We start from the raw sequence: 13203 nt of genomic DNA, 5'->3' as shown, positions 1-13203 counted from the left end.
ACTGAATAGACTAAGAAAACTCAGTAGAAAAAGACTGTAAGAAGTGTTGGAAAAAACAAACGGGTCATTTTGGTTGGTGACTCATACTACATGTAAAAGAAAAAAGTGTAAATTTATCTATAGAAGTAATCTATTATAGCAGCATTTTTTAAAAGATGGGGGAAAGATGGCAGAATAGAAAGCAATGGGAATCTGAATCGCCATCTAGAAAACAACTGCACTAGCAGAATCTGTTTCTTACCTACACTGAAACTCTGGATTCTGCTGAAGGCTTGAAACCTCCAGGGAAAGACTTGCACAGGTAAATTATACAACTAATTTTCATCAATTTCAGGTCTTAGTACTGCAGTAGCTACCTATGCCACATCCTTTGTATACTTTAAAACCTTAGACAGGAGTTCCCGACGTGGCTTAGTGGTTAACGAATCCAACTAGGAACCATGAGGTTGCGGGTTCGATCCCTGGCCTCGCTCAGTGGGTTAAGGATCCAGCATTGCCGTGAGCTACGGTGTAGGTCACAGACGAGGCTCAAATCTGGCGTTGCTGTGGCTGAGGTGCAGGGCAGACGCTGCAGCTCCGATCTGATCTCTAGCCTAGGAACTTCGATATGATGTGGGTGTGACCCTGAAAAGAAAAAAAAAAAAAAAAAAAAAAAAAAAACCTATAAATGAGTAAGCTTAGTTGAGAAGATATGTCAAAAGCCAAAACAGGCTGAAAGCTAGGCCCCTTGCTGTGTGCCAAGTTGTGAATTTGAAGGAAAAATCCTGAAGGAAATTTAAAAGTGCTACCTCAGTGAACACACAACTGATAAGAAAATATAACGGTCTTATGGAGAAAGTTTTAGTGGTCTGGAACAGAACACCAAACCAGCTACAGCTACATCATTTCCTTAAGCTAAAGCTGAATTCCAGAACAAGGCTTTAACTCTTCCAGTCTGTGAAGGCTGAGAGAGGTAAGGAAGCTGGAGAAGTCTGAAACTAGAAGAGATTGGTTTATGAAATTTAAGGAAAGAAGCTACCTCAATAACATAAAAAACTGCAAGCTAATGAAGAAGCTACAGTAAGTTATCCAGAAGATCTAGCTAAGGTAATTAATCTAAACAAAAGATTCTCAATACAGAAAAAAAACACTACTTTGGAAAAAGATGTCACCTAGGGCTTCCATAGTTAAAGAGGAGAAATTAATGCCTGATTTCAAAGCTTCAAAGGAAAGGCTGACTCTCTTTTTATCTGCTAATGCAGCTGTTGATTTTAAGTTGAGGCCAATGCTCATTTAACATTCTGAAAATCCTAGGGTCCTTATGCTAAATCTATTATTCCACCTGGTTATCAAAGAGCTCTGAAGGAGATGTACAATGAGACTACTATTGTATTCATGCCTGCTAATACAACATCCATTCTGTAGCCCATGGATCAAGGAATAACTCAGCTTTCAAGTCATTAAGAAATATATTTCATAAAGTTATAAGCTGCCATGGAAAGTAATTCTTCTGGGGGAGAAGAAACCCTCTGGGAAGCATTCACCATTCTAGATGCCATTAAAACCATTTGTGATTCATGGAAAGATGTCAAAATACTAACAGGAGTTTGGAGAAAGTTGATTCCAAAGCTCACAAATGACTCTGAGGGGCTCAAGACTTCAATGGAAGAAGTAACTGCAGATGTGGTGGAAACAGAAAGAGAACTAGAATTAAAAGTGGAGCCTGAAGATGTGACTGAATTGCTGCAATCTCATAAAACTTTAACGGATAAGGAGTTGCTTCTTGAGACAGCCTATTCCTGGTGAAGACGCTATAAAGACTGTTGAAATGACAACAAAGGATTTAGAATATTATATAAACTTAGTTGATAAAGCAGTGCGGGGTTTGAGAGGACTGACTCAGATTTTCAAAGAAGTTCTACTGTAGGTAAAATGCTATTAGATGGCATTGCCTGTTGTAGAAAAATCATTTGTGAAAGGAAGAGTCAATCAATGCAGCTAACTTAATTGCTGTCTGTCTTAAGAAATTACCACAGCCACCCCAACCTTTAGCGACATCCCCATCCTGATCAGCCAACAGCCATCAACATGAGGCAAGATTTATCATGGCAAAAAGATTAATACTTGCTGAAGGAGAAAGAAAAAAAAAAAAAAACTTGCTGAAGGCTCAGATAACGGACAGCATTTTTTTTTTTTTTGGCAATAAAGTACCTTTTTAATCAAGATATGTACATTGTTTTTTAAGACAATGCTCTTGCACACCACACTTCATAGACTACAGTTAGGTGTAAACTAACTTTTAAAAGCCCTGGGAAACCAAAAAATTTTTGACTTGCTTTATGGTGATATTGACTCTATTGTAGTGGTGGATGATGGAACTGAACCCTTAACACCACCAAGGTATGCTAGTACACTAAATTGCTCCCTCCTGTTTTGTCCCATATGCAAAGATTAAAAGTTGGTATGAGAAGTAAACACTTACTGAATAACCTAATTGAAATGGTGAGTATATTTTGAAATAACTGTCAGTTCTAAATTGTGAAAAGCCCACAAATGTTAGATGTTTTCCTTAAAAAAACAATAACAAGACTACCATCAAAACAGAATTGCCTATAGAAAGATAGCAAATACATCACAGAAAAGGATCAGTTCCTGGCCATTACAGCTTATACTTGTAACACTAAGTGATCATTTCTACCAGCTGGAGTGAAATGTAGTCAGTTTCTTAGTTCCAGTTCTCTTTTAACATACATGAATTTCTGGGATTTAGAAACAAGTACCTTTTTAGGATGAAAGACTTTGTTATTGTTTTTTAAGTGAATCAGCTCCCCTTTTGTTTCTCATTGTGTAACTAGAATCCTTATCAGATCATTCTCTAACTTCTCATGCTGATTCTCATCCCCACCAAAATACATTTAGGTGTCAAATTTGCTTCAGAGCATTTAGATCATAGAAACGGTTATACCCTGAAAAACACAACACTGAACAACTCTGACAAATCTAAACAAAATGTAACCACCAATGCAAAAATTTATCTTTTCCTATTTCAAGACAACTGCTGCATGATACTTGTAATACATAAAACCAACACAGATGGAAACATCTGCAATTTTTTCAACCATTTATTAAACACTATAGTCCTCACCTTATAAATATCCTTTAAGGTATGAAAAAGCATCTTTGCTACATTAACTGGTACACGAAATCCTAAGAAATAGTAACCCAGGATAACGCTGTGGCCTGTCCAATTCAATGGAATTAAGTATATTTGGGGAAAAGGCATAATTATCTTTTATAATGCAAACTACATATCTGCCTTCTTTTAATAAGCCACTAAATTGCTATTATCTATCAATTTAAATAAATTCACCTTAATTCTGTATATATTTACTTAATATATTCTATTAGAGAATTCTAAAAATTTGTAATTCTCATCCACAGTACTAACAATAACCTTAAGTAATGAAGACATTCAATTAAGTAAAAATGGATTTTTAAAGTACAGATAATGAAAATTCATGTCAGGAATTTGTGTAAAAGTACTACCTTCATACTGAAATATCAAGAGATTTTTCTCAATTTGCTATACCGCCATCTCCAGCACCATACACTACAATTCACGTTCAGAATAATTACTGAAGGTTTTAAAAAACCTTAATTACTAAAGAAAAATAATTTTATTGTATAATAATGCTAAAACAGGAAGAATACTAATTTAATTTTTTTAATTTATTTTTTGTTATTTCCCCAATACAATTTTTTTCTACTGTATAGCATGGTGACCTACTTACATGTACTAATTTAATTTTTATAGAGAATTTTATTTTCCTAAGTCAAAGAAAAAAAGGTTTTTATGAATTTTTAAACATAATAAATCCAGTAATACTGTTTCCCAAATACTTATAAATAATTCATGACTTATTTTTTATTCCTTTACCAATTACCTCTTTCAAGTCTTAAAAGATTTCACACCATAGGTTTTTTAAATTATTATTATTTCTAAGCCTTTTCCCACTCTTTCACCTCTTTTTAGAGGGGAATCTTCAAAGGTCCCTATATAAAACTACATCAGGGAAATACAAATCAAAACTATAGTGAGGTATCACCTCAAACCTGTTAAAATGGCTGTCAGTAAAAAAAAGGACAAGAGATAACAAGTGTTGGTGAGGATATGGAGAAAAGGAAACTCTCGTACACTGTTGGTGGAAATGTAAATTGGTACAGCTACCATGGAAAACAGTAGGGAGACTCCTCAAAAAACTAAAAGTAGAACTAACATAAATTGCAGCAATTTTACTTCTGGGTATTTATCCAAAGCAAATAAAATCACTATCTTGAAAAGATATTTTTTCACTGCATCATTACTGACAACAACCAGGACATGGAAACAACCTGTGTCCATCAATAGATAAATGGATAAAGAAAATGTGGTCTAAACATACAATGGAACATTATTCAGCCATAAAGAAGAAGAAAATCTTGTTACTTGCAACAGCGGATGTACCTTGAGGAGATAACACTGAATAAAATAAGTCAAAGGCAAATACTGTATGACCTCACTTGTATATGAACCATTAAAAACAAACTCAGAGATACAGAGAACTGATAGTGGTTGCCAGAGGCAAGGGGTGGGGATAGGGGCAAAATGGGTAAAAGTGGTCATAAACTTCCAGTTATAAATTAAGTCCTCATATGTAACACACAATATGGTGACCAGAGTTAAGAATACTCTACTGCATATTTGAAAGCTGCTAAGAGAGTAGATCTTAAAAGTCATCAAAGAAAAAAATTTATATCTATGTGTGGTGATGGATGTCAACTAAACTTACTATGGTAGTTATTTTAAAATATTCATCTATCAAAGTGTTATGCTGTATACCTAAAACTAATATAATGTTAAATGTCAATTATATCTTAATTTTTAAAAAAAAAGTTAACGGGAGAAGGGGAAAACAAATTATCAAGACAAATATAGGGGGAAAAGAACCACCTGTAAATTCTTCACAGAAGGGTTTGTGTCATGTATTTTCTTTTCATCTTAAAAGGATAAAGAGAAGTGGGAGTTCCCATTGTGGCTCAGCAATTAAGGAATCTGACTAGCATCCATGAGGATGCAGATTTGATCCCTGGCCTTGCTCAGTGGGTTAAGGATCCCCTGTTGCCATGAGCTGTGGTGTAGGTCGCAGACACGGCTTGGATCCTGCGTTGCTGTGGTTGTAGCTGTGGATGGCAGCGACAGCTCTGATTGATCCTTAGACGAGGAATCTCCATATGCCACAAGTGCGGCCCTAAAAAAGCAAAAAATAAATAAATAAATAAATAATAAATAAACAGAAGTATATCCAAAGAATAAAAGGATATAATAAATACTACTCAGTCAAGTAATTCACAGTATTTTTTAAATAATTAAAAAATGCAGGAGTTCCCTTCGTGGCACAGTGGTTAACGCATCCAACTGGAAACCATGAGGTTGCAGGTTCAGTCCGTGGCCTTGCTCAGTGGGTTAAGGATCTGGTGTTGCTGTGAGCTGTGGTGTAGGTAGCAGACGCGACTCGGATCCTGCATTGCTGTGGCTCTGGCGTAGGCTGGCAGCTACACCTCTGATTCGACCCTTAGCCTGGGAGCCTCCATATGCCGCGGGAGTGGCCCTAGAAAAGGGAAAAAGACAAAAAAAAAAAAAAAAAAAAAAAATAAGCAAGACAAATTCTGATCAGATGGGTGGTGGAAACATAAGATTGGTACCCTAAAATTATTTACTATTTGAACCACTCTAATAAAAAAAAAAAACTTACTATTTATTTATACCCTACCAGGCTCTTCTTAGAAAGAATGTAAGGCAGTGTTCAAAATAATATATATATATTAAAAAAAAGGTAACACAACCTAAGTGAGACAAAAGACATCTCAAATACTGGGAGTAGTTACTAACAAAATGAGCCTAGATTACATCTTCGCTAGTCCCTCTATCTTTTGCCAAATGCCTCATCCACCTAATATTCTTCTTGATCTGGTTTGTCTGTCTATAATCCAGCCTAAGAAGTTCCTCAATTTTCCCCTCTCCTGCTCCTGGGCGGCTCAGCATTACTTAAGAAAAATCAATTAATCACACTTGCTAAACTAATTCATTGAACATTCCTGCTATATAGTCTGAGCAAGTTAGTTATCTCAGATTTTTTTCCCACAGTAGCTATTGTAAACTATCTCTCTTGTAAAGCCCCCATTATCATCCCAAGTACTTTCCCTCTCAATAGACTACTTCTACTTCATTGAGAAATCTATCTAACATGAACTCACTCGAACTTCTATACTCTCCATCAATAATAACTTCTGTATCTTTATCCATCTTTTCTTTCCTGCCACATGTCTTAAATCAGTCCATCACAGCCCAATGTAGTATTGTGGATGGAATGGACCAAAGAGAAAGCATCCAGATCTAGAACTGTATTTCCACGAAAGCAGTGCTAATATTGGAGAAAGACCTAGATAGCAGTTGCTTAGAATAGTCTATCAAGCAGAAAATAGTTTCTGAGAAGTAAAGCTACAGATTGAACAGTAATTCTAGCTAGCAGTGAACATAAGGGGGATATGGTAGTGTGTTAACACATAAGGGGGATATGGTAGTGTGCTAACACAGGCTTGCCAAGCATAAAGACAGCAAAAGCAGAAACTGTGACAGTCAAAAAATGTATACCAGTGGGCTCTGCAGAAATTTAAGCCAAAAAATAGGGCCCAGTCATGAGTTGAGGGTTCAGTTAAGGACCTCATTCCCTAAGAAAAAGATGGAAAACTAAGTAGCGACTAAAGCAGAAATTAGGCAGTGGTGTGAGAGTAAACATTTAACACTTGGCTCTCTATGGGCAAAAGTCCTACTTTATAGCATTTGCCAATTTCTGTGATATGAATACTCCTAATTGTGGTCAATTTCAAGCTATTAGCATGGCATCAGAGAATGCACAGAATGGGGAAAATATGCAGTAGCACACATTACACAGTTTTTCTATCATATACATATATATACACACAAGAGACTTAAACTAAAGAACATAGATAACAGTAAAATATTTGAGGTGAAATTGTTTTTAATATTATCTTTAATAGAATTTCAAAAATAAACTGGAAATATTAAAAAGCAAAAACTAAAAACTGCCTTACACATTTGAGAGCACTGAAGAAAAAAAATTCTCCAAAATTAATGCATCCAATTAATGGCTAAGCAAAGCTAAGTTGATTTTAGAGGCAAAAACTAAGTAATTTAGGCCTTCTGGAGAAATCTTTCACCAAAATATCGCAGGCTTATGCCATTTCATCAGATATTCTTCCAGAAACTCTTACACTCTCAAAAACACAGTTATGCAAGGAGAGAAGTACTATAACCTCATTTCAGAAGAGAAGTGCACATCTCCATGCCCAAGATCATGACAAAACACCCTGGCTCTAGAGATTACCAAATTGGCTTTCAATTTAGAAACCCACCTAGGGTGCTTATTAACACTGCTAGCATTCTAATAAGTGATAGCAGTTTCTACTAAAGTCTGGCTTCAAAAGCACATAAATATCAAAATAAATAAACTTCAGCATATTTGAAGAGAGTAGACAAGCACCCTCTACTTGTCTTGAGACAGAGTAGACAAGTACTCTCTACTTGTCTTGAGACATTTATGAATGTCTCAAGATAAACAGATAACACTACGAAAAAGCAATTACATGAAAATGGTGAAAAAGTATAAGCTTCCTAATAAAATGAAAAGGGTAGCTTTATGACATAAAACAATGAGGTCGGAAAACATGCTTTAATGTGTTTGAGGAACATACACACATTTTTGTATAGATTACTATTTAAGAATCTTGGATTCACTCTTTTCTAAAACTAGAATTTGTATAAAATCTTTATAAAAAGAATAATCATGTTCATTCCAAAACTTTCCGTGACCTATATTCTTCCTATATAGAATCAATCTATTGGAATTTGAACATCTGTCTCTCTCTTGGATTAAAATTAAGGAAAGAATACAACATAAATATCATAAACTTTTATCAAACATCTGTAGTAATTCGATATGCCTTAGCAAAAAACAACCAGAAACATATATCAAGGTTTGCAAAGAATGGCTGAACTTACATATATAGCACGAATGACAAGTGCCAGAAGTAAAGCTACAGTGACACTAATTAAGAAATAAAATATTAAATTACAAACAAAAGCATGAACATAGAGGCAAATTCTTGATTAAGTCAATTTCAAAATAAAAATAAAGTACTTGAAAACATTTTATAATAAAGCAAGAGAATTATAAACACATTAAACAGAATTCATGCCTTAAGAACCATTGCTAAGCTACCAAAATAGCCTCAACTAACTTAAAATTAATTTACCAAAAAAACTGTTACAGCTTTATTCATAAAATGTGATAATAAATATTTACGTCTGAAGTGTTCTCACCACAGGAGAAAAAAAAAGGGGTAACTATGTGAGGTGAAAAACATGTTTGTTTTGTTTTGGCTTTTTTTATGGCCATACCTGTGGCGTATGGAAGTTTCCAGGCTAAGGGCAGAATCAGAGGTACAGCTGAGGCCTATGCCAAGCCATAACACCAGAATTGAACTGCATATTCAACCTATACCACAGCTTGCAGCAACACCAGATCCTTAACCCACTGAGCAAGGGCAGGGATTGAATCTGCATCCTCATGGAAATTATACTGGGTTCTTAACCCACTGAGCCACAACAGTAACTCCCACATATGCTAATTAGCTTTGATCGTGGTGCTTATTTCAAATGCATACATATATCAAATCATTAAGTTGTAAACCTTAAATATGTATAATTTTAAATTGTCAGATATATCTCAAAATTGGAAAAATTATAAGAATGTCAATTTAAAATGTGTTGAAAACTTTCATTATAAAGCAGTATGATAAAACACATCGTCTACACTGTTGAGGAGTTCCCGTCGTGGTGCAAACAAGTCCGACTAGGAACCATGACGTTACGGTTCAATCCCTGGCCTTGCTCAGTGGGTTAAGGATCTGGCATTGCCATAGCTGTGGTGTAGGTTGCAGACGCAGCTTGGATCTGGGGTTGCTGTGGCTGTGGCACAGGCTGGCAGCTATAGCTCCGATTAGACGCCTAGCCTGTGAACCTAAAAGGACAAAAGAAAAAAAAAATTTACGTTGTTGAAATTAAGGTCTAAATCCTCTCCAGTTTACTTACCAATAACTGTTTTTGGTCTTTCTTGGCATTCTTGTAAGAGGAGGGTCCAGACATCCAAGATGATAATGGAGTTTACAGGTATCACACAATAAAAGAAGATGCTGATCATGGTTCTTCTTACAAATTCCACAACTTTGAATGAAGGCAGCAAATAAAGGATTAGAATGATAATTACCATAGTAAAAGCGTTAATTTATAGGATATTTTTTAAATTTCAAAATTTTACCTTGACTAATTTAATATCATATTAAAATCAAGTATTTTTTTGTAACTTATGTCTTTTTATAATGTCAATAACTATTAGCTTTAAACACTTTTGTTTTAGACACGACTGCAGCATGGGGAAGTTCCTTGGCCAGAAATCAAATCCACACCACAGTAGCGACCCAAGCCACTGCAGTAACAACATCAGATCCTTAACCTGCTGAGTCACAAGAAAACTCCTCTAAATATTTTTGAGAATATAGAAAAGTAGCTTGAATCTAGCATATATTTAAATATTGCTAGAGTCAAAACTTCCAGAGAAGGGGATATTTTAGATACTCATTCTAACATCATCTTTGCCTTAATTTTAATATCACTGAAAACCCATTTAACGTTAGACCAATTTTTCTCTAGAAACAAATTATTAAACAAAAGAATTTTTCAATTTTCTACCTCTCTAAAACTGTAAGTTACTTTAAAAAAATCCAGTTTTTTTTTTACCATTAATTATAAACCTCTCAAAGAGCCTTCACCATGTAAATAAACTACATACATAAATAGGTCTCTTCACAAAACTAGACTTTGAGTTTTAAAAGTATACCAATTAATATTTATCATAAAGAATGGGAAGTTTTACTACTGTGGTTACTGTTATTTTGTATTTGGGTTTGTTTTTAAGGGATACAATTTTTCCTGCGCAAAAGAACAACTTTACTCTTGAAAGCACAAACACCATGACCTGAAAATCTAGGGTATATTTATATTAAGAAAGTGAAGAGTAAGGAAAAGGTTTCTGAGAACCTAAAAGAGCCAACATGTACAGAAGTAGCAATGATGTTTGAATTTTTAAATAGTCATAGGAAAAACATATACACACATACATAACAACGACAACATAATGAACAGTAACTGTTCTCAAAAGTTGCTCAGAAGAAAAATGGAAAATTACTTAAGCCATATTCTGAAACAAAAATGAGCTGTAGTGATAAAAAGAAGCATAGTGATATGCCTGCTGATTACAAATAAACCAATTTTATTTTAAAAGGCTGGACTGAGAATGTGCTAGTCTTTCACTACACACTAAGATACTAGTGGGCTTTTCCCAAATTTCAAAGTTATTTGCTATTGTCTATGGAGGGAGCCTCCAATCAAGAACATAAATAAATTTTAGAGACTGGTAATGTAGCTATTGCTGCTATTTCTGAAAAAGGAATAGGATGAGATGAGAATATTTATAAATTTATATAAGCATATATACTTGTATATATAAAGAGATACATTTGTTTATGTACATACAAACACACTAGCATCTTTTAAACTTTTCTCACTTAATAGCATATGTGAAAAAAACTAAGATCCAAACAAAACTAATGAAGTATGGAAATAAATATTAACTGTGTAAAATTGCTATAACAGTAAAATATTGAGCCAAAAAAAATATTTGGGGGAATGAAATTATTACAACTGAACACAGAAAAAAATGTAGACAGATTCAAATCTAAAACTTATTTTCATTATCCACCACTCTGCAAAAGGCAGTAATTCAGATTGTATTATGATACCCATTACTACATAAAAACACATGTAAAACTCTAAAACTCACTCAATTCAAATAAAATATAAATGCCCATTTATCTAATACTTTGTTTTTATTATTTAAGAGAATAATCATCTACATTATTTAAAGTCACTTTCCAATTCCCCAACTGTTTATTTCCATGGAGTTTATGTACATAAATTCTCAGTTACTTAAAGGATAGAAAAAGTGATTTATCTTCTCATTAAAAGAAGAATAAAAATATCATACCATCATTCAAAAGTGCATTTAATTTAAATTCCAAATTAAACATAATTCGTTCTCAAAAATTCGAAGCATCTTGTTACTAAAAAAGTATTTGTTTAAAAATACACAATATTAATGTGTCAATTTCATTACTTGCCTATAAAGTACTGCAGGAAGAGTGGATGTCTTTTGTGTGCCTCCTTCTTTTTTACTTGGTTTTCTCTCCTTGGGTGCTCGCAAAATTGCCGGTATGTTCAACTTCTATTGATTTGAACAAATGCAGTTTATTTTGTTTTAAAGGAAAAATATAAAGCAACATTTTCCTTTATATGCCACTCAAGTCAACTAATACGCTAGGATTGTGAGGAGGTATGGTTTACCAGCTTTTACACTGGCAAAAAGATAAAAATAAGTTTTTGTCTCATAGTTACTGCCATTAGAAGCCTATAATTACATACTTTCATCAAACTAAAACATTATGAAAATTATACTTCTACTTTCTTTTTAAAAGTAAAAGACAAGGACACGAATTCAAGAAATTTTTTTAAAAAGTACTCTTGACAAAAAGAATATTGAGGCCGTTTATTTTCCTTAACATCCTAGCTACACTGGAGCTCTGCAGGTTAATTAGAAAAATTATCTTATTGGACCAAACTCTCCACAAAACGAATTAGATTCTCTTTGGGTTTCTACTAATCTGTAGTATAGTGGCTTCTCAGACAGCAACCATCTATCAAAGTCATTTCTTAGTGGCCCGGTGGGCCAGCATCTGTTCAACCAACTGGAAAAAGCAACCTAGAAGCAGTACAAATGAATTCTACTTTTGCTATGTGTTTTACATTGGCAAAAGGAAACATGTGTGCTTCTGTTACAAGTGATTTAATAAATGAAAATGTCCTTTTATAGTAGGTAATGTTTTATACTAAACAGGATATTCTTATGAGACAAACTTGCAAATAAAGCCAAAAGATAATGCTAGCTTGGCAGAAAACGAATACAGGTTTGCATTCAATATTAACTTCTCCAAATATAAAATAATGTAATCTTCCAAAAACTCATCAACAACCTATCAATAGAAACAAAGGTCAATACTCCATAGGCAACTCTTCATCCTCACCTTTTATGTTACATTAGTCATTATAATATAAGCCACATACACCTTGTTCACAAAAGAAGCATCTTCAAAGCTAACATGACACAATACATCAGTATGTATTACTTCCTAAAATAATGTCTACATAAGTTATACGATGAATTTGACTCTTTGTAAACCTTTAAAACAAGCAGAATGAAAAATATCTATCCTTTGAAAAGCATCATTCAGAAATAAAACTACTTTCATAGTGAAAGGACCACAGTGAGCTTTCATCTTCCTTAAAAAAAAATGACTGAAATTATTCAAATAAATTAAGAATTATAAACACAGTACTAAAAAAAGCATTCAAAGAAATCCATTTGGCAATAATTCTTCTTTTCAACACCAATAACTTTAACAGGCTAGAAATGTTCAAGGATAAAGTAATCTTTTTCATAACTTCAATAATAGCTAATAAAGGGAGAAATGTACACTTTAACATTAAATTATCAAAAACCATTTCTTACACAACTCAAAGCCAAATCAACGTTAAAATCAATTTCTCCAGTGCGCCTTTAAAATTTTACCCATCCCCCAAAAAGATACAATTATAGTACAAAAGTAGAACAGAAGAAACGCGGTACAGAATCTAAAACTGCTACATTAGAAGACAGAAGAATGCTAGAGGAGTTAATTCATGCTTCAAATCTTAGCTTCATCACAAATGACAGGTAGACCAAATAAAAAAATTTTGTAAACAAGACAGCTATTGAAACAACCTACAGGTGGGCAGCTAGCAAAGTTTTAGATATCATTCAGGCAGAAATTATCCCAGAACATTCGTTTGCCTTAAACAGAATTCTTCAGTTAGTGAAGTGAAAGTTATATTAGAGATCTGATTTTTGAAAACCTAAACAGAGTAAGAAGAGGAGACAGAAATTGGAAAGAAAC

General features: G+C 33.9%; 1 protein-coding gene across 7 annotated transcripts in view; it reads right to left on the bottom strand.

Moving 5' to 3' along the window:
- Positions 1-13203, bottom strand: part of PHF14 (PHD finger protein 14) — a 188976-nt gene that overhangs the window by 125680 nt on the left and 50093 nt on the right. For all 7 annotated transcript variants that reach the window (XM_013979727.2, XM_013979728.2, XM_005667646.3 and 4 more), the window contains exons 12-13: positions 11335-11438; positions 9191-9322 (exon numbers count right to left, since the gene is read on the bottom strand). In XM_013979727.2, coding sequence (XP_013835181.1) covers positions 9191-9322; positions 11335-11438 — 236 coding nt within the window. The remainder of the gene's footprint in view (positions 1-9190; positions 9323-11334; positions 11439-13203) is intronic.

Source organism: Sus scrofa, chromosome 9 (assembly GCF_000003025.6).
Source record: "Sus scrofa isolate TJ Tabasco breed Duroc chromosome 9, Sscrofa11.1, whole genome shotgun sequence".
In the NCBI taxonomy this organism is placed as follows: domain Eukaryota; kingdom Metazoa; phylum Chordata; class Mammalia; order Artiodactyla; family Suidae; genus Sus; species Sus scrofa.
The sequence above is the reverse complement of the archived record's forward strand: the minus strand, read 5'-3'. Positions and strand labels throughout refer to the sequence as shown.